At 52.6% G+C, this 25,481-nt stretch overlaps 1 protein-coding gene and 1 long non-coding RNA gene across 29 annotated transcripts in view; one reads left to right on the top strand and one right to left on the bottom strand.

The window, feature by feature from the left end:
* Nucleotides 1-8,912: 8,912 nt before the first annotated feature.
* Nucleotides 8,913-13,262, bottom strand: LOC112586638. Its single transcript, XR_003111105.3, has 2 exons — nt 13,124-13,262; nt 8,913-9,420 (listed from the first exon to the last, which is right to left on the bottom strand). It is a non-coding gene; the product is annotated as an uncharacterized LOC112586638 (long non-coding RNA).
* The window catches only part of WDR86 (WD repeat domain 86), a 40,701-nt gene continuing 26,033 nt past the window's right edge, over nt 10,814-25,481 (top strand). For 5 of the 28 annotated variants that reach the window (XM_044947091.2, XM_044947087.2, XM_044947086.2 and 2 more), the window contains exons 1-3: nt 10,819-12,552; nt 12,724-13,012; nt 23,879-24,020. In XM_044947091.2, the coding sequence (XP_044803026.2) occupies nt 12,850-13,012; nt 23,879-24,020 (305 nt within the window). In that variant the 5' untranslated portion in view covers nt 10,819-12,552; nt 12,724-12,849. Of the gene's footprint in view, nt 12,553-12,723; nt 13,013-23,878; nt 24,021-25,481 lie in introns of all 28 variants that reach the window. The other 23 variants (XM_044947093.2, XM_044947094.2, XM_044947098.2 and 20 more) reach the window with 14 other exon arrangements.

The following is a 25,481-nucleotide window of genomic DNA, read 5'->3' as shown; positions in this document are numbered from 1 at the left end:
AGGAGGAGCTCAGTGATGCCTGGGACTGGGGCCAGAGAGGAATTTCTTCCCCCTGGGTCCTCAGGACCCGTACTGAACATCACAGGCTGCCTTCTCAACAGATCCCCCACACAAAGAAAAGAGCAAGTTTCTTTGGATTTTTTGCTAATCACATCCCACAGGGTTAGGCCAGTGGCATCATGCCAAAGTAAGCTTTCCATGGGGGGAGAAGATTTAACATCACTTGTTTACATAGGAACTTTTAGCAAATTCTAAGAGAATCTGGGGCACTGAAGCAGGGCCTGGCCATACTTGTTCAGTCACTCAGTCATGTCCGACTCTTTTTGACCCTAAGAACTGCAGGACACCAGGCCTCCCTGTCCATCACCAACTCCCGGAGCTTGCTCAAACTCTTGTCCATTGAGTTGGTGATGCCATCCAACCTTCTCATCCTCTGTCGTCCCCTTCTCCTCCTGCCCTCAATCTTTCCCAGCATCAGGGTCTTTTCCAAGGAGTCCGTTCTTCACTTCAGGTGGCCAAAGGATTGGAATTTCAGTTTCAGCATCAGTCCTTCCAGTGAATATTCAGGTCTGATTTCCTTTAGGATGGACTGGTTGGATCTCCTTGCAGTCCAAAGGACGCTCAAGAGTCTTCTCAAACATCACAGTTCAAAAGCATCAATTCTTCGACTAAGATAAGCATACCTTAAAAATATTCTTCTCTTCGTAAGTAGTGTAGGATTTTGGTGTCTGATTTATCACTTAGTTTATAGGTTATAGGATATTAAGACGGTATCTTGATGGGAAGTGAACATGAGTCAAACTCTTGGACTCAGAGATCAGCCACCCTATCACACCACTTCAGGGCATGTTACACTGGCGGGGGTGGGTGGGGTGTCAGTTGGATTGTCCCCCCGTTGGGAGTGGGGCAGTGCTCGGGTGGTACTCACGGGGTGGTCCCTGGGGCCTTTCTCCTCAGCGACCACTGGGACAACGGTGTTTGTGTGTGAGCCCTGGGCAGCCATGGGCCAAGGGCAGTGAGCACCTTGGATTCACGACAGTTGCTGTGGGTCCAATGAGGCGGTGGTCACAGGGTACTGCTCCCAACCAAGTGAAACTCAAGGTGGGGATTGGACTGTCTCTTGGGAATGATTTCCGGTGCCAGGTCAACCCGGGAGAGGAGGAGGCCGGAGCCAAGTGTACTCACAGCCTCATCCAGACACGCATTCCTCAAGTCCTGGCTGCCAAGAAGCCGGCTTTTCCCGAGTGCTTGACCTTCTTTAACCTGGGTGTTCATCTCTCTTTCACTTGCTATCTTTCCAGTAAATCCCCCTTTCTTGCTTAAACCCACCAAACTCAGTTTCTTTTGCAGCAGCCGAAGAATGCCGACCTCCCCCTCCCAGTCGACCCCTCCTTTCTGCTCCCAGGAAGATAAAGGCAGGTGTGGAGTTAGCGGTCCACTGGACCTGGCCTCCACCTGAAAGGACCTGAAATTCATGTAAATACCATTTGTAGGATTAGCAACTCCAGTATGAATTACCCTTGGCTTCAGAATCCACACAGAGAACAAGCAAATACATGGTTTTGCGGGCAGCTAGAAATCTTCTGGAATGAGTGAAAACAGATGTTGCTAAACCAGGCTCCCCCATTGTCCCTCCAAGTCACACACAGACACACGCGCACACATGCACGCATGCTCTCTAACCGGGGTGCCTTGCTGTGGCAGATGAGGCAGAAGAGAAGAGGGGCCTGCATGCAGAGGCTCTGAGGTCTCTGCCCCGAGGGTGGCTGTCGGCTTGCTTATCTCATCCCCAGAGAAGTGCTGGGCCAGCAGCATCCACAGACCCTCTTCTGAATATTCAGGGAAAGGCACTCTTGCCAGATGTCCGCCCAAGATCTCTCTGGGGAAATTCTGCGGGACTGGACAGGAAGGTTGACCCGTGAGCCTCCTGTGCATTGGCACAGAGGTGGGCTTACTCCTTTCAAGCCACTGACTCCCTGTCATTTCACGGACACGTCCTTAGACTTGGTGTGAACAGAGCTGAAATCTCAGATCTCCACTCACTAGCTGAGCCACTTTGCTTAACTGCTCGAGGCCCCAGTTTCCTCATCAGTAAAACCAGGAAGATAATACTTACCTTGAGTTGCTGTCACGGAAGCTAAAAGTTATTGAAGTGAAAAAGTGTTAGTCTCTCAGTTGTGTCTGACTCTTTGCCACCCCATGGACTGTAGCCCGCCAGGCTCCTCCATCCATGAGGTTCTCCAGGCAAGAATACTGGAGTGGGTTGCCATGCCCTTCTCCAAGGAATCTTCTCGACCCAAGGATCCAAGCGGGGTCACCGGCATTGCCTGCAGATTCTTTACTATCTGAGCCACCAGGGAAGTATAATTGTACCTGCCTCATGATTGCCACTTGATTATAGTGAAATCATATAAAAATTCCAAAACATAGGAATTTTTGCTTCATGCTATGGGTGTGTGTGTGTGGGTGCGTGTAAAATCTGTAAGAAAGCTTCTACCCTTCTTGGCAATGGTCACTTTCCTATTGGCCGGTGAATACAGAGGCCTGGCTTTATCTCTTCATAATCTGTTGCAGACAAGATGCTGGCGAAGAGTGTGAGTGATGGGTTAGTTTTAGGTAACTATTAATACTTGCAGGAGTTGGCAGAGTTGGCCTGAAACCAGAGATGGCTGCCACCTGCACTGGGAAAATGAGGACGCCGAGGAAGGGGTGTGTGTCAGATATTCCTCCCTGAGGCTGAAATCTGGAACGTAGGGAAAGAGACCCTCACTGCCCCCCCCACCCCACCCCCCTTCCTCGCTTAACAGCAAATGGAAGCCTAGTAATTCCACTTCAAGAAGAATTGTGAGATGTTTAATCGTTGCATAATGGGAGGGACCCTGTGCTGGGGTCAGAGAAGGTAGAAAGGATCAGACCAGGGCCCTGAAGGAAGGAGAGATGGACCCCTTGGAACAATAGGAAGGTCCCTGCAGGCCCACCGCCCCCCCACCCCCTGCTCCCCCGGCAACAGAGTGGATGCTAAGGCAGCATTTGCTCAGCTAAACTCTCGAGTGGACAATTCGGGTGTTTCCAGTTTGTGAAAACTGCAAATAAAGCTGCTATGAAAATTCACATGTAAATCTTCATATGGATGGATGCTTTCGTCCTCCTGGGTAAAGTAGAATGGATGAGTCATGTGGTAGGTGTATGTTTTACTCTCTAGGAAACTGCCAAACTGTTTTCCAAAGTGATTGTACTGTTTTATATTCTTATCAGATGTGCAGGCATGCCTCTGAGATATGGGTTCAGCTCCAGAGCACAGCAATAAAGTGACTATATCAAAAGAAGTCACACAAATGTGGGGGTCTCCCACTGCGCGTAAAGGTTATGCTTATACCATAGTGTCCTGTGTGCAACAGCATTCTGTTTTTAAAAAGCAGTGGTGGAGTAGTCCTAAGTTGTGTCCGACTCTTGCGACACCATGGACTGTAGCCCACCAGGCTCCTCAGTCCATGGAATTCTCCAGGCAAGGATACTGGAGTGGGTTGCCATTTCCTTCTCCAGGGGATCTTCCGGACCCAGGCAGACTCTTTACTGACTGAGCTACGTGGGAAGCCCCTTTTAAAAAGTACACACCTTCATTTTAAAATGCTTAAAAATACTTTATTGCTGAAAAATGCTAACGACCATCTGAGCCTTCAGCAAGACCTACCTACTAATAACATCGAAGGTCACTTGTCACAAATCAGCGTAATAAATACAATGTCCCCTACCACGAACCTTCAAGTTGTGAATTTTCAAAGATGTGAATGTGGAGCTTACGAACGGAGACCTGACGGAATTGGAGGTCCAGGGAAAGGACGAAGAGAGGCAAGAGATTCACGACGCAGGAGATGGCAGGGAGGTTTTCTTTCTTTGAGGAGGCGCTGTTGGGTTTTGAGGTGCAGGACTACATGAGAGTTGCCGCAGCCGTGCAGAAAGCAGTCCAATGCTACTGTGTCATCGATGATCAGAAGAAAAGAGCTGCTACCCAGACATCAGTGGATCTTTGTTTCAAGAGGGTAGATAGCTTTGGATCCAGCAAGAACCCGTGGCGTCGACTGTCAGGCGTGAGTGACGCTGCACCCCGCTCTCCGTCTCCCGTCGCTGATGACCCTTCAGCTCTACCCTCTCCCACCTCCCCTCCTTCTCCAGTCTAACTCTTCCTGCCTGTTCACGCGGTGCCAGCCCCCATATGCCAGCTGTTGTCCTGGACTACTGTACTTTTCAAGCTACCGAACAGCAAGATTAAAAACGTTTTTATTCTTCTGTGTGTTTGTGTTTTTTTTAAGTGTTATTTGTGTGAAAAGTATTATAGACCTCTTATCGTCAGCACCATGTAGCTGAATGTGTTAGCTGGGTACCTAGACTCACTTTGCTGAACTGAGGAACAAACTGAACTCACAAACATGCTCTCAGAATGGAACTCATTTGTAGGTAGGGGACTTAGTGTATGATAACAATGAAAAAAAAAAAAAAAAGGAAATATTTTAAGAATTACCAAAATGTAACACAGACACACAAAGGGAGCAGCTGCTGTTGGGAAAATGGGGCCTATAGACTTGCCTGACACAGGGTTGCCTTGAGACTTTAAGTTTGTGAAAAGCAGTATCTTCAAAGCACAGTGAAGGGCAATAGAACAAAGGGTGCCTGTGCATGCAAGTTCATGTTCTGGCCAAAAAGAATTCCTGGTGTGAATAGGCTTATTCGTTTTAACCATTCAAATATGTGTGTAGTGGCATCTCACTGTGGCTTTAATTTTAATTTCTCTAATGACCCGTGATGTTGAGCATCTTTTCATGTGTTTATTGGTACTCTTATTTGGAGAAATGTTGTTTAAATCCTTTCCTCGTTTTTAAGTTGGGTTATTTGTATTTTTATTGTTGAGTTGTAAGATTTTTTTTAAAAGTATATTCTGAATACGAAACCCTTATCGGAGATATGATTTGCAAATATTTTCTCCCATTCTGTGGACTGATTTCTCACTTTCTTGATCGTATATTTTGAAGCACAGAAGTTCTAAATTTTGATGAAGTCCAATTTAAAAAAATTGTTTGCTTACATTTTCAATGTCATGTCTAAGAAATTATTCCCAAATCCAAGGTCATGAAAATGTACACCAATGTTTTCTTCTAAGAATTTTATAGTTTTAGCTCTTGTGTTTTAGGTCTTTGATCCATTTTGAATTAATTTTTGTATGTAGTGTGAGATAGGAAGTCCACATTCATTGTTTTGCGTGCGGCTATCTAGTTGTCCTGGGCTTCCCTGGCGGCGCTAGTGGTACAGAACCCACCTTCCATGGCAGGAGACATAAGAGAGATGGGCTCGATCCCTAGGTTGGGAAGATCCCCTGGAGGAGGACATGGCAACCCACTCCAGTATCCTTGCCTGGCATACCCCCATGATCAGAGGAGCCTGGTGGGCTACAGTCCATAGGGTCACAAAGAGCTGGACACGACTGAAGTGACTTAGCATGCACGCACGCCTCTAGTTGTCCTAGCACCATTTTTTAAAAGCATTGCTCTTTCATTGAATTGAATTTCTCTCAAAAATTAAAATTGAATTTCAACCCTGTTGAAAATGCATTGACCCTACTTGTATACAATCATCTCATCCTCTGTCGTCCCCTTCTCCTCCCACCTTCACTCTTTCCCAGCATCAGGGTCTTTTCCAATGAATCAGTTCTTCTCATCAGGTGGCCAAAGTATTGGAACTTCAGCATCAGTCCCTCCAGTGAATATTCAGGACTGATTTCCTTTAGGATTGACTGGTTTGATCTCCTTGCTGTCCAAAGGACTCTCAAGGCTGAATGTTAAATCAACTTTGAATTCCTGGAGTAAATCTCACTTGGTCTTAATGTTGTATGGTTTTTTATATATTGCTAAAGTTTATTTTAGAACTTTTGCATCTATGCTCATGATGACTACTGGTATGTAATTTTATTTTCTTATAATGTCTTTGATTTCGATAACAGAGTAATACTAGCCTCACAGGATGAACTGAGAAGTACCCCTTCCTCTTCAATTTTCTAGAAGCATTTGTAGAGAATTGGTCTTTTCTTCCTTAAATATTTGGTACAATTTCCCAGTGAAGCCATCTGGACCTCAAGTTTTCTTTGAGGAAAGGTTTTAACTACAAATCCCACTTTTAAAATCAGATCAGATCAGTTGCTCAGTCGTGTCCGACTCTTTGTGACCCCATGAATCGCAGCACGCCAGGCCTCCCTGTCCATCACCAACTCCCGGAGTTCACTGAGACTCACGTCCATCGAGTCAGTGATGCCATCCAGCCATCTCATCCTCTGTCGTCCCCTTCTCCTCTTGCCCCCAATCCCTCCCAGCATCAGAGTCTTTTCCAAGGAGTCAACTCTTCACATGAGTTGGCCAAAGTACTGGAGTTTCAGCTTTAGCATCATTCCTTCCAAAGAAATCCCAGGGCTGATCTCCTTCAGAATGGACTGGCTGGATCTCCTTGCAGTCCAAGGGACTCTCAAGAGTCTTCTCCAACACCACAGTTCAAAAGCATCAATTCTTTGGCACTCAGCCTTCTTCACAGTCGAACTCTCACATCCATACATGACCACAGGAAAAACCATAGCCTTGACTAGACAAACCTTTGTTGGCAAAGTCATGTCTCTGCTTTTGAATATGCTATCTAGGTTGGTCATAACTTTCCTTCCAAGGAGTAAGTGTCTTTTAATTTCATGGCTGCAGTCACCATAGACACACGCTATTCAGATGACATTTTCTTCTTGGTGGAGCTTGTATCTTTTGCGTTTCTTATGTATGGAATTTGGTGAGTTCTTGGATCTGTGGATTTATAATTCTCATCAAATTTGGAAACGTGCAGCCATTATTTCTTCAAATATTTTCTCTCTTCCCTTCTTCCCTCGTCTTCAAGGACTCCTTCTTGTTGTTCAGTCCTTAAGTCGTGTTTGACTGTGACCTCATGGACTGTAGCCCACCAAGCTCCACTGGCCATGGGATTCTCCAGGTAAGAATGCTGGAGTAGGTTGCCATTTCTTTCTGCAGGGGATCTTCCTAACCCAGGGAGCAATATATAAGGCTGCCTGAAGTTGTCCTACAGATTGATGATTTTTGCATTTTTTGAATTCTTTTTCTCTGCTTTTTGTTTTGGATAGTTTCCACAGCTGTATCTTCAAGTTTGCTAATAGTTTATTCTGAAATGCCTACTCTGTTGTTAACTCCATCCAGTGCTGCTGCTGTTTAATTTCAGACATTGTTTTCATCTCTAGACATTCAGTTGGGACGCCGTGCTTCTACATCACCTCTTGAAAGCCTGGAACCCAGTTGCAATAACTATTTTCATGTCCTTGCTGCACCACTCAGCCCCGTACAGTGGGGGTTGGGTACACCCCTTTCCCACCTCGGAGAGTTTCCTCCCATGCCTGAGTGGATCTGTCTCCGGCTGCAAATGGAAGAGGGGCCTTCCGTAGATATCCAGGGGTCTCTGCTCTCTGGGACTCTATCCAGTTAGCTCTAAGCAGTTCATTCATCCTGGACGCTCAGCTGCTTCTGAAACTCAGGGAGTCCACTGGGCTCAATCCAAGCTCCCCCTTCCTGTTCTGAGGTCTGGAAATTCTCTCAGAGCAGTAAGTGGTCCTCTCGCAGAACTCCCCTCATTTGTCCCTGTCTCTCAGAAATTACTATCCTTTATTGCCAGGTGCCCAGTGTCTTGCAAACTGTTGTTTCACATACTTGATGTTTGGTTTTTGGTTGTTTTGGGCTTCCCAGGTGACGCAGTGGTAAAGAATCCTCCTGCCAATGCAGGAGATAAAGGAGACTCAGGAAAGTTGGGTTCAATCCCTGGGTCAGGAAGATCCCTTAGAGGAGAAAATGGCAATCCACCCCAGTATTCTTGCCTGGGAAATCCCATGGTCACAGGAGCCTGGCGGGCTATAGTTCATGGGGCCACGAAGAGTCAAACACGATGCACGCACTGCTTCTGGTTGTTCCAGGTAGCAGGCGGGAGACTAAATCCCATCCCTGTTTCTCTGTGTGGGCCAGACTTGAAGTCAAAACTAGAGAATTCTGAAAGCTCTTTCAAAACCGTCTTCCCTTTGTCTTGTTAGCCTCTGATATTTCTCTGAAGCTGCCAGGAATAGTCTGTGGGGGAGATAAAGTGAAATTTGGAGGGCTGGGATATCTTCCAGCTGGCTTTGAAACTTCAGCATAGCCATGTCTTTGCTAACACAGCCCTGGTGAGACACCCAGGAAAGAACCAAACGTTCCAGTACCGGATGTGGGGTGAGCTTGGAAAGCCGTGGGTTTGTCAGGTCTCTGAACCTCCCTCAGGGCCCGTCTCTGAGTGGCAGCTCTCTTACCCAGAAGGCCTGACTCCTGACTTTTCGGGCCAGCAGTTAGAAGCCGTGGCCAAGAGTGGCCTTGTACAAAGGAAATTTTCTTGGCGTGAGAGGGGGATTCGGTCTTTTAAGCCTGCTTCTTTTAAAACCTTGACCCTTTCTGGAAGGGACAGTGACCCCTTGGAACAGATTGGATGCATGGCGCCCTGGGAGTGATGGGAGTGGGGAGTGGAGTCTGGTGGTCCAGCTCAGCACCCTTGCTCAGAGACCAGGGACTCTCTGATGTCTCTTGCTGGTCCCATCCTTCTCTGGACCCTGGCAACACTCCCAGCCTAGGACACGTGTATATACGGCGTTCTAACGGTGTATGGGCTTCCCAGGTGACTCAGAGATAGAGTATCTGCCTGCCAGGGAGACATGGGTTTGATCCCTGATCTGGGAACATCGCCTGAAGGAGGAAAGGGCAACCCACTCCAGCATTCTTGCCTGGAAAATCCCATGGACAGAGGGGCCCAGCGGACTACAATGCATAAGGTTGTAAAGAGTCAGATACAACTGAGCACGCAATGCAAGGGTTTGTGGCCATGTTTTATTCTCCAAATAATTTTAATTCTCTGGCTAACATTAATTATAATAGTAATAATACTGCGGCTTCACAAAACCCTCTTTTTTTTTTTTCATTGATACAGTATGTTTTGTGTTTGTGTGTGGTAAAATACCCGCAATAAAAGTTACCATTGTAACTACTTTAAATCCTTCAAAGTACCTTCACATTGCTATGCAACCATCACCGCTCTCCACTTACACTTTTTCACCACCCTGTATCCAAACCCAGCGCCCATCTGCCTTTCTGGCTGCCCGCAGAGGCAGCAAGTCATTGAAAGAAGTCATTGAAAGAAGTCAATGAAAGAAGTCATTCTTTCTTGCAGGTGGGATTGTGGCTTTTTGTGTGGCGTGTATCTGGGCGTCCCCAGCATAGAGTGGCCTCCTCCATGGCTCTTAGTGCCAGGAGTCCCCTGCCAATCTTCAGGAAATCTTCCTGTTTTTTCTGTAAGGTCTCTGGGCCCTTGGAGGGGTCTCTGGAAGACAGTTAAGGACATAATGTTTCAAGGGAATTAGGCATTGGTTTTTCCAGTAGTCATGTATGTTTGTGAGAGTTGGACTATAAAGGCTGAGCGCCAAAGAATTGATACTTTAGAACTGTAGTGCTGGAGAAGACTCTTGAGAGTTGGACTGCAAGGAGATCAAACTAGTCCATCCTAAAGGAAATCAACCCTTGAATATTCATTGGAAGGATTAATGCTGAAGTCTCCAATACTTTGGCCACCTGATGCAAAGAACTGACTCATTGGAAAAGACCCTGATGCTGGGAAAGATTGAAGGCAGGAGGAGAAGGGAACGACAGAGGATGAGATAGTTGGATGGCATCACTGACTCAATGGACATGAGTTTGAGTAAGCTCCGGGAGTTGGTGATGGACAGGGAAACCTGGCGTGCTGCAGTCCGTGGGGTCGCAAGGAGTTGGACACGACTGAGCGACTCAACTGAACTGAACTGAAGGCATTGTTTTCGGACTTTGCCACCTTCTTGCACTCCTATTAGATTTGGGCAAAGTTCACCAAAGCAGAGTCTGTAATGCTTGACCTGGGAAGAGAAGCCAACTCAGGACAGCATCTTTATTGCACATGCACACACCCAGACACCCCACCCCATCTCACACACATGTTCTCCCCACCCCCATAAGGAAGTAGACGGGCTTACTTACCCTGTACCGGTGGGGGGGCGGGGGGACCGCTTTGTGCCAAATCAACATTGGGGGAAGGGGAATAAAGGAGAAGGGCAAGTCTCAGCTTGGACAGAAGAAGATGGTGAGGCGAGCAGTACTGGACCTTGGCCTGCGGACGTTGCGTCAACATCAGCAGCCTTTCTGAGTGGGCTCTGAAACTACGCCTCCCACCTTGCTCACTAATAGGTGGCCCCCTGAGAGTTGAACTTTTCTCAAACCCTAGTAGACAGGCTCCTTGAGGGTGTGGCCATGGTCATCTCACCCTGCCTTGGACCTCCCCACTTCTTGAACACCCCCCTCCTCGGGTGTCCAAGATAACAGATGCCTCTGCAGACCGTTTGGGTCTCCCCTGACTCTTTTCCTTTGTCTTCTCACTCTTTATTTATTTTTGTTTGGCTGTGCCTGGTCTGATTGCAGCCCTCAGAATCTTTGTTGAGGCATGTGGGATCTAGTTCTCTGTTACTGTTGTTCAGTCCCTACGTCGTGTCTGACTCTTTGCAACCTCACGAATTATAGCACGCCAGGCTCTCCTGTCCTTCACCGTCTCCATCTCCCGGAGCTTGCTCAAACTCATGTCCATCGAGTCGGTGAAGCCATCCAACCATCTCGTCCTGTTGTCTCCTCCCTCTCGCCCTCAATCTTTCCCAGCCTCGGGGTCTTTTCCAATGAGTCAGCTCTTTGCATTGGGTGGCCAGAGTACTGGAGCTTCAGCTTCAGCATCTGTCCTTCCAGTACGGGGGCGCCCGGCATTGGGAGTGTGGAGTCTCAACCACTGGACCTCCAGGGAAGTCTCTGTCTCCTCATTCTTCACCTCATCTTCCCCAAAGGCTGCAGCTCCCAGGCATGCCCATGACTCCCGCCCTCTCTCCTCAGCCCCAGCAGTAGGCCATACCTGTACAGCCAGATACCATTAGTCTTCACATCTGCATGTTGTAATGGCCCCTGTAAGGACGTGGGTCCCAAAGTGAACTCGTGAGCAGCCGGTAGAAGCATCTCTGAACCTGTGTCACCGGCCACCGTCTACCCCGTCTCTCTGTACAGTGGGGACCCCCAGAGTCCTTCCTTCCTCCCAGTGGGCATCTCCTTTCTGAAGAGTCCACCTTGGGAACATCCCTGCCCTTTCCACCTTCGTCTCTCCTGATGGTGCCCAGCAGCCTTCTTTCTCCTCCTTTCAACCCACCCCACCAGTCTTTTCCAACAACTTTAAATCTCATTCCAAAGCCCCCTCCCAGACCCTTCACTGGCCCCTGTCTCTTAGGAAGTAAATTCCCTCTACTTAAGCCTAGCTGCACAGTGATTCAGAAATTTGGGTAAAGAAAGAATGGGTTTCCTCTGGTTTTGACCAGTGGAGAATAAATGGCCCAGTGCTCCATGGGATCCCATTCTGGGGTTTTCTTTCGGAGTCTGGACACGGTGAATCATTGGGAGAACGTCTGGAGGTCATGATGAGGGTTGGGTTTCTAAAGCCACCTCACTCCCCGCCCCGCGTCCCCCAAATCACACAAACACAAATCCGATCTGAAATTTTCCGGGCTGGATTCTCTAAAGGGACCCAGAGAGTTCGGGAAATCCTGCTGCCTCTAGGACCTGGAGGATCCGAGTGTGTCGGGGGTGGGGGGGGCGGGCGGGGAGGTTGACCCTCCCCGCCCCCGGCGGAGCCGGCGCCGGAACTGCCAAAGGGGAACTGGCAGACCTGCGCTGCAGGGGGCTGCGGCCGGCCGGGGTTGCCGCGGGGACGTGGGATCCCGGCCGAGACCTCGGGGGACCGTCAGAGGCTGCCGATCGATCCTGGGGACGCTGGGCACTCCCCGTCCCCTTGCGGGACTTCCTTAGGATTCGGAATTTGCACGCGATTCCCCAGTTAAGGCGAACTAAGGGCGCTCTCCAAGGAGGACGGACCCCAGGTCCCCCAAGAGTGCCTCTGCAGGGTCCTTAGGGTCCTCGAGGAGCCTGGAGGGAACCAACTTTTCGCGGGCCTGAGTGAGCTCCCCGCGTGCGCGTCTCCCCAACCCCGACCCTGCAGTCCACCCTCTTCTCCTCGTTGTCCCGGCCTTTGGTCCAGGCAAGGGTGGCGAGGGCTGGAGCCCTGAGGCGCGCGCGGGCCGGGCAGCCCGGACGATCGCACGCGGAGCGGTCCGCAGCGTCCCCGGGAGCAGGCGCGGGGACCGCGGGCTAAGGTCTGTCCTGAGAGATCGGGAGCGGCGGTCGGGGTGGGTGCTGCGGGAGGGCAGGCCCGAGAAGTGGGAGGGGACAGGTTGAGGGGTGGTCTCTGAGGAGGAGCCTGGCTGGACTGTATTGTTCGCCACTCGGCCGCCCGGAGCGCGCGGCTCTGGCCGAGGAGGGCGCGTGGGGCGCTTCACTCCCCAGGTTCACCGGTCCCCAGCGCCCCGCGCTCTCCAGCGCGCCCCGAGACAACCGTGCGCAGGTGGGTGCGGTCTCCCCCGGGGGGCGCGGGGCTGGAGGCTTTCCGCGCCGGTGGAGCTGCGGCTGCTTCGCTCTCTGGGACGCAGCCCCCGGCGAGTCAGCGGGCCGGGAGGCCGGGTGGGCGCACGGTAGCGAGGGTCCCCCACCTCACCCGCGCCGGGTGCCTCCGCAGAAGCCCGGAGCCGAAGGCCCCGCGATGGCCTTGGGACGCAGCCGCAGGGAACCGCCGCGAAGACACCGAGGGGCCCCTCCCTAGCGGCGCGCAGACTCCTCCGAGGGCCCCCCTCCCACCCGCGGGATGGGGGGCGGAGGGTCTGCCCTGAGGGTCTGCGCCGACCACCGCGGGGGCATCAACTGGCTCAGCCTGAGCCCCGACGGACAGCGCCTGCTGACGGGCAGCGAGGACGGCACGGCCCGGCTCTGGAGCACCGCGGACGGCACGTGCTGCGCCCTCCTGCAAGGTAGACCCTTCCGGCCGCGTCCTCCGACCGCTCGCTCTGCCCTCCTGTCCGCCGCTCGCCAGCCTCTGACCTGTCCGCAGACCCCTTCCCCCAAGTCCAGCGCGCACCCACCTTGGACTCTCGTGGAAGAGCCCCCCGGGGGGGTGAGGGTGGGCGTGCAGAGAGGCCGCGATCCCAGCCAGCGAGGCTAGGGGCGCGGCGGCGAGGGCGCAGTGTCCGGTCAACACCTGGGTGAAACCACTTCCGTCCCCGCAGTGGTGACAAACGGAAAGAAAACCGCCCCTCTGCCCCTTGAACTGAGTGTCGCCCTGCCTTCTCTCTCGCTGGCCTTGTGGCCTGTGGCCGCACGTTTCCTGTCCCCGAGCCTTTGGACACAGCAGGGGCTGGGTCGGCGGCCTGGGCACTGCGGCGGCGGGGGTGCTGTCTGCACGGTGTAGTACTCTTGGCCCATTTGTGCAGGCGGGGAGACTGAGGCACGGAGTTAATTACGTAGCTTGCCGGCGATTTACGCAGCCCCACCCCGCGAGGAGGGGCAGAGTCGAAAACCCCCTCCCTCAGGCGACCACCCGGCCCTGCTCGCTCTCTCTCGCTGCTTGGTCTCATATACTATTTGGAAACGCCGCGAAACAGCAGGAGATACACTTCGGCTTAAGTATTGCTTCATAAAAGAGCCCTGCGGATACACCCGTGCCGATTTATATTTGTGTACTTACTGGTGGGGAGGTGGATTCCCACCCCCCCGGGGGGCTGTCACATGCCTGCAGCTGCGGACTGCCAGCCCCTCCGCTCTCCGAGCGAGCGGCCCCTGTAGCCCCTGGCAGAGGCACCGGGCTGCCTGCCGTGCGCGCGAGGTTGTTTGTCACCACGGATTTTCCACCACAATCAGCAAATCCTGGGTGGCCGGCCTGCCCCCTCCCCGCACCCCAACCTCCTGCAGGCCCGGGGAGGAAATTAGCTTCAGGACGGGCTGGTCCTGCCCCTGCTGGTTTTAAACAAGAGCAGTGGAGGGGTGCCCTTTGGGGCTGCCTGCTCTTTGGGAGGCGGTGTGGATAGTGGGGAGTCAGCCACCACTCGGAGACAGTCACACACTTGGCCAGACGTAGATCTGTTAGAAAATTTAAATCCAGTTGGTATTGTTTCCCAAGCATGACACTTTTATCTGGAGGGCTTTCAGAAATGCAGATTCCCACGTCTGGGTTTCACTGAGCCCTTGGGGTGGGACTCTAGAATTGGCATTTCTTTCTTTATTTTTGGTGGTGTTGGCCTTCCCAGGTGGCCCTAGTGGTAAAGAACCCACCCGCCAAGGCAGAAGACACAGATTCCATCCTTGGGTCGGGAAGATCCCCTGGAGGAGGAAATGGCACCCCACTCCACTATTCTTGCCTGGGAAATCCCACGGACAGAGGAGCCTGGCGGGCTACAGTCAGCGGGGTCGAAGAGAGTCAGACACGACTTAGCACACACTCAAGCCGGGTCTTCCTTGCTCCTTGTGGGCTTTTCTCAGGTTGCAGCGATCGGGGGCTACTCTCCAGCTGTGGTGCTCGGGCTTCTTGCTGCTGTGGCTTCTCTTGTGGGGGAGCAGGGTCTCTAGAGTTCGGGGGCTTCAGCAGTAGCCCTGTGACATGCGCGATCCTCCCGGACCAGGGATCAAACCCGTGGCCCCTGCATTGACCGGTGGATTCCTCACCACCGGGGCCCCAGGGAAGGCCCGGAACTGGCATGTCTGACACACTGCAAGGTGGCTCTGATGGTCGGCTGGCCTGGGGAGCCCTGGGCCTGAAAGCCCTTGTAGGAGCTCAGTTTATAGGCCGGTTTCTGCTCCGGCAAGCTCCGGTCCTTTCAGGAGTGATTCTGGCCTGATGGGCACCTGGCTTTGCCCAGGGCCCCCGTCCTTGCCCCAGCCCTGCCCTGCCATCCTCACCCAGCTCTGTCCTGGTAAGTCCCCCGCACACCCTCTTTAGTGGCCCTTCCGGTGGCTCACCCCCACAGGCCAGCAGCACTGCTTTTAGTGAGGTCACCTGGACCCTCTGACCAGGGGCTCGTTGGGGGCCGTCCCCCCGACAGGAAAATGCTGTCAAATGAGATGACTGCTGCCAAGATCCTTTCCATCATGATGGAGTCTTCTGTTATAAAGGTTCGCACTTCAAGAATTGTCAGGGACAGACGGGACTTTCCTTTTCCCACAGTTGCACTCTTTGACTTGACTTGTAAGAGACTCATTTTGAGTTTATGATGATCCTTGTGTGCACCCCCGCCTCATGGAAAGCAAGGACTTGCCAGCTCCACCCCCCATCGTAGGATTTTTTTTGGATCAGTGAAGTACTAATAAGATGCCCTGAAATTTTAGTTTCCTATGTTTTATCAACACTCTTCTAAGTACATATGTTCTTCTGTTATTAACCCTTACAATTATGAGGTGATTAGACTTGACACCAGTTTATTTATTTTATCTATGGGCTTCGAGGCGAGGCTTATGGGACCCTACTTCCCTGACCTGGTACTGAACCCACGCCCCGGGCAGCAGATGCTCGGCATCTCAACCGCTGGCTGCTGCTGCTGCTAAGTCGCTTCAGTCGTGTCCGACTCTGTGTGACCCCGGCAGCCCACCAGGCTCCCCCGCCCCTGGGATTCTCCGGGCAAGAACACTGGAGTGGGTTGCCATTTCCTTCTCCAATGCATGAAAGTGGAAAGTGAAAGTGAAGTCGCTCAGTTGTGTCCGACTCTTAGCGACCCCATGGACTGCAGCCTACCAGGCTCCTCCATCCATGGGATTTTCCAGGCAAGAGTACTGGAGTGGGGTGCCATTGCCTTCTCCGCTGGACCTCCAGGGAATTCCCTGTTTATTAATTTTTTAGGCTTTATTGAAGCATAGTTGGTTTACAATGTTATGTTAATTTCTTCTATACAGTAAATTGACTCAGTTGTACATATATAGACTTAAATATATTCCTTCTCATTTTCTTTTCCATTACAGCTTGTCACGGAATGTTGACTGTAGCGCCTCTGCTATACAGCATGGCCTTGTTGAGCTGTCCTGTATATGATAGTTTGCCTCCCCGATCCCAAACTTCCATTCCTGCGCTCCTCTATCTCCTCTCCCCTTTGGCAAACACAAGTTTGTTCTCTGTGTCTGCGAGTCTGATTTTGGTTTCATAGATACGTTGATTTGTGTTGTATTTTAGATCCCACATATAAGCGGTTGCATATTGTACTTGCTTAGTCTGATAATCTCTAGGTCTATCTATGCTGTTGCAAATGACATTATTTCATTCTTTTTTAAAAAAAAATTTCTAGGCCATGCCCCATGGCATGGAAGTGCAGAGTCTTAACCACTGGACCTCCAGGGAAGTCCTATATTTCATTCTTTTTATGGCTGAGTAAGATTCCATTATATGTATGTACCACACGTTTACCCATTCATCTGTCGATGGACACTTAGCTTGTTGCTTCTTGGCTGTTGTGAACAGCGCTGCCATGACGACACCAGTTCATTGATGAGACAGACAGGAGGTGCAGATATTTACCCACCTGCTGCACATTCTAAGTGTTTTCTGCATACTCACCTCGCAAGGCAGGTACTCTTGTCAACATCCTTGACCCACAGTGTGGTTGCAGCGCTTGTCCAGGGTCACACAGCTGGATGGGAAGGCTTCTCGCCCTTGGCCCTACTCTTGCCGGGACAGAGCTGTAGGACAGCCGTGCCCTCCTGGGGCCACGCGGCTGGTCAGCAGCAGCCTGATCCCTGGAGGTCTCCTGACTCCAGATCCAGGCTCTTTCCACTCCCATTATGGAAGGTGCCTCATCGAGGTGGGGATTGACGCCCCGCACAGCCCTGGGCCCATCGAAGGCAGCGAAGGGGCAGCCCGCTGGGGCACCCTCCTGGGTTTGTTGGGCAGAGCAGACTGGGTTGGCAGCTCCTGCCTTGTGTCTCCTTCCGCAGACAAGCTCACAGCGGCAGAAGCAATTGGGGGCCAGAGGCTGTTCTGTGAATCTTGCAGGGTTTAGGGAGCCTGTGCCAGGGGGTGGGAAGAGCCAGGCAGTACCTGGTGACACAGAGGCTCAGCGGGCACACTGTCACCCACGGGGACCCCTGGAGACTAGGCTGCAAAACCAGTCCCCTGAGCTTCCCTCCCACAGCAGCTCTGCTCCCGAGAAACTGTGAACCCCTGGACTGGCTTTCAAATGTAATTGGTGAGCTCGCAGTGAGAGAGAAGGCTTAATTGCCTTCTGTAAAGGGGAGAATTGTTTTTACTGTAATTCTTCCCCTTCGCCTCTTTTTCTCCTTTAGCCTTTGGTTGCCTATTTCTTTGGGGCACTTCACGGGATCAGAGGGACCAACAGCGTTTCCCCCAGTGGCGGTTCCTATCCTGGTCTGTTCTCACTTAAGTAAGGGACTGAGCCTGAGGTTCCAGCCCATGATTGCTGTTCCCCTGCAAGCTTCCTTCTAACAGCATCTTTTCACGTGATGGGGGTGGTGATTGTTTTCCGTTCCGTGTAGACAAACAGCACGCTCCTATCTACTTGTGGGCGCCTGCCCTTCTAGATGACCCCTACTTGCTACCAGGGAGCAGAAATTTTCGGACCATTGATGGTCCAGAGCCTGAGCTTTGGAGCCAGGCAGCTTGGGCCTGAACCCGGTTACATAACTTCTCAAGCCTCAGTTGCTTTATCTGTGAATTGGGGATGATAAGAATAGTTACCTAACCTCAGAGGGTCATGGTGGGCACCAAGCCAGTGAATATAGAGCTCCTGGTTCCTTGCATGTGCTGACTTACCCTTCACGCACAAAATTAGAAACAGCATCCCCTGGGCCCTGAACTGTGCCGGCTCCAAAGCTCTTCCACATTTGCTTCTCACAACCCTGTATCATCCCATTTTGTAGATGAGGAAACTGAGGCTAGCCCTCCCTCTGCGCTCCTCCCTGTGAGTCCCCTCACCTGCCAGTCGGCTTGACTGCACTGGGTGCCTGTGCCGGATTCAGAGGTGCCAGAGACTCGGATCCCAGCCCGGGGAGTTTGCAGATTGGATTGCTTAACTGAGGGGCTGTGTGCTTGAAGTTCAGATGAGTAGGAACTCGGTGAGCTGGGCTAGTCAGGGTTCACTTCTTGTCTGAGGTGGGCCCGGAACTGAGACAATTTTTAGTTGTTATAAAAATAAAACATAACATAAAGTTTACCATCTTAACCATCTTTAATGTCCAGCTCAGAGATACTAAACTTCAAAAATGTCATGCAACCATCACCCCACCACCTCCAGGACTTTTTCATCGTCCCCACCGAACAACAACCCCCCTTCTCCCTCCCCAGCCCCTGGCTCCCACCATTCTGCTTCTTCCTCTGGGAACCTGACTCCCGTGGGTTCCTTGTGTAAGTGGAATTTGTCTTTTTATATTTTTATTTTATACATATTACTTTCTCTTTTTGTGATGGGCGTGTTTCCCTCCGCTCAGTGTCCCGAAGGCTGTGACACGGGGCAGAATGTCCCTCCTTTTGAAAGCGGAACCCTCTTCCCTCGTGTGGATCTAATTCATCTTCATCCGTCACCCACCCTCGGACACTTGCACTGCTTCCACTGACTTTGTGAATGATGCTGCTGCGAACCCAGGTGTGCAAATCTCTCTCCCAGGCCCCGCTTTCCCTTCTTCTGGGTGTGTACCCACAAGTGGGATTGCTGAGTCATCTCATACGTGCTTTTAAAAGGGCACGTAGGCGCCCAGGGGAGACATTCAGACAGAAACAAAATTGTTCTTAGCTTTGTCCCGGTCAAGGAAGCGTTCCGTAAAAAAGCAGCCCTGGATTTTCAGCACGGAAGGGAAGGAAGCCCACACTGGTGACTCATTCTCCAGCTCTGTGGAGACCTCCGTCCTCGGGAGGAGAGCTCCCCCATGGGAGCGGATCAAGGAGAATAGGATGGGAGCAGACAGCAGTTTGGTCGAGGTTGCGGGACCAGAGAGGCTGGGGCTGAGGACGGGCACTGAGGTGGCAACAGAGACCAGCGCGGGGGTGAGAGCCTGGGGGGGCATGTGGCCCACGCCGGGGTTCCCCGTGGCTTTGTCAGACCCCGTCCATTCCGGCCAGAGCTTCCGTGCTCCGGCAGCAGCAGGAAACCAGCGGCCTCTCCCAAATGGTCACTCACGGAGTTTCATGAAGGGACTTTGGCAAATGTGGGCAGAGGGTGGGAAACCGCAGAACCTGGGTCTCAGCGGGGCTGACCCTCCCCAGGCGGCCGTGGAACGGAGAGGGCTTCATCCAGGGAGGCAGGACCCTGGTTTGTGGGCCTCGGGGGACATGTCCTGAACTGGAGGCCCCTCCTGGAGCTCCCGACTGCCTGAGCCCTGATGGCAGTGGGGAGTGGGGGGACAGGAAACCCTCAGAGAGAGGGGACAGGGAGCCCCCAGGGGGGACAGGGAGCCCAAAGTGGGTATAGGGAGCCCCTGGGGGGACAGGGAGCCCACAGTGGGGATAGGGAGCCCCTGGGGGGGACAGGTAGCCCCTGGGGGAGACAGGGAGCCCACAGGGGGTATAGGGAGCCCACAGTGGGGATAAGGAGCCCACAGTGGGGATAAGGAGCCCACAGTGGGGATAGGGAGCCCACAGTGGGGACAGGGAATTCACAGTGGGGACAGGGAGCCCACAGTGGGGACAGGGAGCCCACAGGGGGGATAGGGAGCCCACAGGGGGGGACAGGGAGCCCACAGGGGGGACAGGGAGCCCACAGTGGGGACAGGGAGCTCACAGTGGGGGACAGGGAGCCCACAGTGGGGATAGGGAGCCCAGGGAGGGGATAGGGAGCCCGGAGTGGGGACAGGGAGCCCGGGGTGGGGGGCGGGACAGGGAACCCCCAGGGTGGGGGGCTGCAGAGAGCAGCTTGGACAAGGGCAGGGGGCCCCACTGCACAGACGGAAGACTCCAGGGGCATCAGAGCTTGTCATGCTGAGCTGAAGGCGAGTTCAGCAGGGCCATGCCCGCCCTGGGCCCCTCTGCCCCTGCAGACCCTGGTCTCCAGTGGGGTGAGCTGCTCCTGCCCATGGAGGGGTTACTTCAACTCTGAAGCCCCCAGCATGTCCAAGGGCGTGCGAGCCGGGAGGCCGGAAGGGCCAACTACCTTGGCAGGAAACGCTGAGCCTCAGCATATTCTCTTGAACAAAATAACCGCATTTTATCTGCATTCTGCAGCCCTTCAAAAATATTTATTTTTCGTTTGGCTTTCTTGCTTATTCTGCACAATTCCAACAGCTCGTGGCCGAGGCTCTGTGGTCCCCGGGGACGCGAGGGCCCCTCCCGCCTGCATCCTCGGTGACCCTGCCGGGGTGATGGGGCCCTGTTGTTGCTTGGTGGCTTCTCGTCTGTGGGTTACAGCCAGGGGCTTGCTCACAGTCCCCAGGACCCCGGTGCGGCAAGGACTCCAAGCCCGGAGGGCTCCCTTTGGTGTGAGATGGGCGTCTGGTGCCGGAGAAGGGGCATGTGCATGGAAGAGTCTTGACCGCTGCAGGGACCCCCGCCAGCCCAGCAGGCCCCCGAGAGGGTGGAGGATCAGCCCGGCCCACCTTCAGAGATGAGCTTTTCCATACTGAGAAACTTGTTTTCGTTGTTACCTCTTTTCTTCAAGCCTTTGTTTATACTTCTGTTGATTTGCAGTCAAGTGTCCATCGTGGTTTCAACTTCTACAAATCAGAGGAGCGGCCCCACTCTCACAGTCTTGGTCAATGACTACAGTTCCATCGAGCCGAGGTGCCAGCCTTGGGATTTCAGTGCTTCCCTTGGTCTGGTTGGTGGGTCCACTTGCGCTCTGCCTTCCTGCTGTCCGATGCTGCTGAGAAGGCACGGAAGGAGCTTAGATTTTGGACTGGGAGTGGTGCCCTGGGGGAGACTTTCCTAGTCTTGGTGGGCTTTGGGGGACCCCTGTCTCGGAGCTGAGTGCTCCCAACCCCTCCTGACGGCAGATCCGGTCTCGAGGAGAGCGCGTTGACAACCCTCAAATATTATATAAACATTTTGGGGTTGGCAGAAAGCTGGGCCGCGTTTTGCCAAACACATTTTGCCCTCGACTTTTAAACTGACGTGCACTTTGATGGAAACAATCTCATGTTTACTTAATTCACAAACGTTGTTTTCCTAGAGGCCTGGTATATGCTATCCAAGAAAATGTTTATTTCTTACTTTACAAAAAAAATTCTGTTTCTTAGAACCCACGAAGTTGGGTTCTTTCAAGAGTAATTAAGCTTGAACCCCAGGCCAAAAAAAAAAAGTGAGAATCAGTTCGAAACTGCTCAGGAGGATCTAAATCCTTGTCTAATTGATACCAGACATTGAGAGGAAATTTTAAAAATCGGGTCAAAATCTTTAATGTCATAAACACATCCCTCACATCGTTCTTGTTTTGAGTTCATCACTCGCCTTGTCTGTGACATTGCTCTGAGGTCTCACATTCCTTTGATTCCATTGATTTTTCTGGTCCCTGAATTCTCCTCCAGTAGAGTCAGCTTCAGTTTACTGTTGGATGTGGTTATATTTGAGATGGAAACACTTCTCTTTTTTTTTCTTTTAAACTTTTATTTTTTATTGGGGTATAGCCATTAAGGGCTTCCCTGGTGACTCAGGCAGTAAAGAATTCGCCTGCAATGCGGGAGACCTGGGTTCGATCCTCTGAGTCAGGAAGATCCCCTGGATAAGGGAAGGACTACCCACTCTGGTATTCTGGCCTGGAGAATTCCATGGACAGAGGAGCCTGGTGAGCTATGGGGTGGCAAAGAGTTGGACAAGATTGCAGCAAATTAGCAGGCCCGCAAACCTGATAAACAAACTATGTTGTGCAAGTTTCAGGTGAACCTCGGAGGGATTCAGCCCTGTACATACAAGCAAACGCTTACCTGGAAAACAGGCTCTTTTGTGTCCAGGATCAAGGATCCCCAGGGCTGCATAATAAGGCTCACGGCGTAAAGATCAACCCCACAGCCAGGGTGAGAGCTGAAAGATCAGAGAACTGCCCCGTAAGAGCGATGGCCAGGTGCACTTGGCGAGACCCCGGGCTACATGGCTCTTGCTCCATCCCAGACCTCTGCCCTCGCTCTGCCTGCTTCATCCACCTTCTCTACTGAGTGCCTGAGTCCTGGCCCCGGGGCCCCTCCTGCTTGGTGTGTGCCATCTCCTTGCTCAGACACTTCCTCTTCTCTGGACGGACACCGCAGAGACCCTTCCTCACCCACCACACCCGGCATCTGTTCTGCTGACCCTTGTCATGCACTGTCCCTGCACCCGTCACTCTTGGCCAACTGTCCCTCCTTCTGGCCTGGCTGCTCTCCTGGAAGGCAAGTTGTTATTCAGTCATGTCCAACTCCTTGTGACCCCATGGACTGCAGCACTCCAGGCCTCCCCATCCTCCACTATCACCCAGAGCTTGCTCAAACTCATGTCCATCGAGTCGGTGATGCCATCTAACCATCTCATCCCCTGTCCCCTTCTCCTCCCACCTTCACTCTTTCCCAGTATCAGGGTCTTCTCCAATGAGTCAGTTCTTTGCATCAGGTGGCCAAAGTATTAAGAGTTTCAGCTTCAGCATCAGTCCTTCTAATGAATATTCAGGACTGATTTCCTTTAGGATTGACTGGTTGGATCTCCTTGCAGTCCAAGGGACTCTGAAGAGTCTTCTCCAACACCACAGTTCAAAAGCATCAATTCTTCAGTGCTCAGCTTTCTTTATGGTTCAGTTCTCATGTCCATACAGACTACTGGAAAAACCACAGCTTTGACTATATGGACCTTTGTTGGCAAAGTCTTTGCAGGGGACATGTCTTACTTATCCCTGCATCTGTACCTGTTTCCTGTGGGTGCTGTGACTGATGATCACACTGGATTTCCTTGAAACAAGTTTATTACGGCACAAGTCTGGAGGCGCAAAATCAGTGTCACTGGGACGAAATCCAGGTGTCTGCGGTTTCCTCTAAAACCTGCAGGGAGACCGCGGTTACCTTTCCAGCTTCTGGCGGCTGCTGCATCCCTTGGCTTGTGGTCTCATTGCTCGAGTCTTCAGGGTCAGCAGCCACACGTCTCTGCTCCTTCTTCAGCATGCCTTCTCCATGTCCTGAGCCCTCCCTCTGCCTTCTTATGAGGATGCTTGTGAAGGCATGTAGAGCCCATCCTGATATCCAGGATCATCTCCCCATCTCAAGGTCCTCCTTAATGAGTTGCATCTGTAAATGTGTCTTTTTCCAAGAAAGGTAACATTTCTAGGTTCCAGCAATTAGGAACCAGCTCTCTTTGGGGCCCGTGTTCTGCCTACCAGGGTCTCTCCCCAAACGTAAGGACAGCTCACAGCTAGCGTTTACGCACCCTGTGCAGTGGCCCCGTGACTCAGGCAGCGGCACTCTCCCCATTTCAGGTGAGGAAATCGAGGCACAGAGAGGGAAATACAACATGGGGCTTGTTGAATGACTGAGTAAAAGGAGCTGAAAAGTTTGAAGAAAAGGAGGGACTTCCCTGGTGGTCCAGTGGCTAAGACTCTGCACTCCCAGTGCAGGAGGCCCAGGAACAAGATCCCACGTGCTGCAACTAAAACCCGGCACAGCCAAGTAAATAAGTAAATAAATATTTTCTTTTAAAAAGACTAAAAGAAGATGGTTAAGAAGGAGGAGGGAAGCAGAGGAGTGAGGAAGGATTCCGGGGCAGGCTGAGTGCTCCCTGAATTGCTCCTGGCTCCCCACGATTCCTGAGAGTCTCCCAGAATTACAGCACTGTTTTGAAGTGCTGGTCCCTTCTGGACTCAGCCCAAACTGCCCGCAAGCTGCTTTCTTCCCTTCCTTCGCATCTCAAACACGCTCAGGGATGAGGCCTGCCCCGCAGCACTCACGTGTCCTCCCCTCGTCTGCAGGACACGAGAGCTACGTGACCTTCTGCCAGCTGGAGGACGAGGCCGCCTTCACCTGCAGCGCCGACTGCACCATCAGGAAGTGGGATGTGCTGACCGGGCAGTGTCTGCAGGTGTTCCGGGGACACACGTCCATTGTGAACAGGTCAGTGGGGCCGGGGGGTGAGGACTGGGGACCGAGATGTAGGCTGTGGGGCCCCTGCCCTGGAGGAACTTAGCTTCTGTGGGGAGCACCTGTGGACGTGTGGGGAGGTGGCCAGGAGCACAGGGCAGTGGAAGCCCCAGGACAGAAGTGTCCCCGGGCGTGACAAGTGCCAACTGCCCAGGGCTGCAGGTGTGTGTATGTTGGGGGTTGGGGGGGGCAGGTTGGGAGGCGGAGATGTGGACAGGGAGGCATCACCAAGCCTTAGACTAGTGCCTGGACATCCTCGCTGGCCCTACAGCACAACCGCCCCCAGCCGGGTGCAGGGAAAGGCCTTGGAGGCTACAGCTCCTACCGATGGGAGCAGATTCCAGAGGAAACAGTTTAATTGGTGCCTGATGCTGGACTGGGCACTTGGAGGAGGAGCAGAATGGGGCTTGTTCTGCAGAGGGAGTCGAGGGTGTTTTTCAACCTCTCCTTTCCCTGTTGCTGTTGAAAATATCCCAGCCGCTCCTTCTCACAGAGGTTTGAGTTTTTCCAAAAACGTATCGAGTTTGGGTCTGAGCTGAGCCATGGAAATTCCTTGCTGATCAGATCGGCTGGACAGTATTTCTATAACTTGGGGCCGTCTCAAACCCCTCCCCCCTGCCCCCTGAGGGACTGCCTAAAAGTAGCTGGAGTCTGGGCACCTGCCCTTGGGCCCTCCTGACCTCAGGGGCCAGGAAGGGTGCCTCTTTGGGGAGTTAACTAGGCGAAGAATGTGCAACCAGGAGCTATGGGGCCGTGGTTGCAGAGGACAGGGAGCAAAGGCTGTTTTCAGCCAGTGTGGGCTTTGCGGAGCCTGGGCCCGGGTGGGACCCGTCTAGCCGGCTGGTCCAGCACACAGCGGGTGGAAATGGTGGGCCGGTTTGGTCATTGACGGCCCCCGATGGACGAATGCTCACACAGGGCAGGAGAAAGGCCAAAGTGTCACACTGACTCAGGATGGTGCTGAGAGGAGAAGGACCCCAGTGCAGCTGAGCTCTGATTCCCCTCCCCCAAGCCGCCACCCCCCTTAGCCAGAGCAGGTGGGGACCAGGGACCTGGGAGGCCAGGCCCGGCCAGGCAGGGGTGGAGGAGGGCTGGGATGAAGACTTGGGTCTCAGCTACTGCTGGCCTCTGCCCAGCCTGCTGTCCCATTTATTTATTTAAATATATATCATCATCATCATCATCATTATGCTCAGTCGTGTCCGACTCTTTGAGACCCCGTAGACTGTAGCCTACCAGGCTCCTCTGTCCATGGGATTTTCCAGGCAATAGTACTGGAGTGGATTGCCATTTCCTTCTCCAGGGGATCTCCCCAACCCAGGGCTTGAACCTGGGTCTCCCACATTGTAGACAGACGCTTTACTGTCTGAGCCACCAGGGAAGTCCCCCTTTTTATGGTTTTGAACCTTGAGGAATCCTCGTTCTCCAACCAGG

The sequence above is a fragment of the Bubalus bubalis genome, chromosome 8 (assembly GCF_019923935.1).
Source record: "Bubalus bubalis isolate 160015118507 breed Murrah chromosome 8, NDDB_SH_1, whole genome shotgun sequence".
Lineage (NCBI taxonomy): Eukaryota > Metazoa > Chordata > Mammalia > Artiodactyla > Bovidae > Bubalus > Bubalus bubalis.
This window is presented reverse-complemented; position numbering and strand designations above follow the sequence as displayed.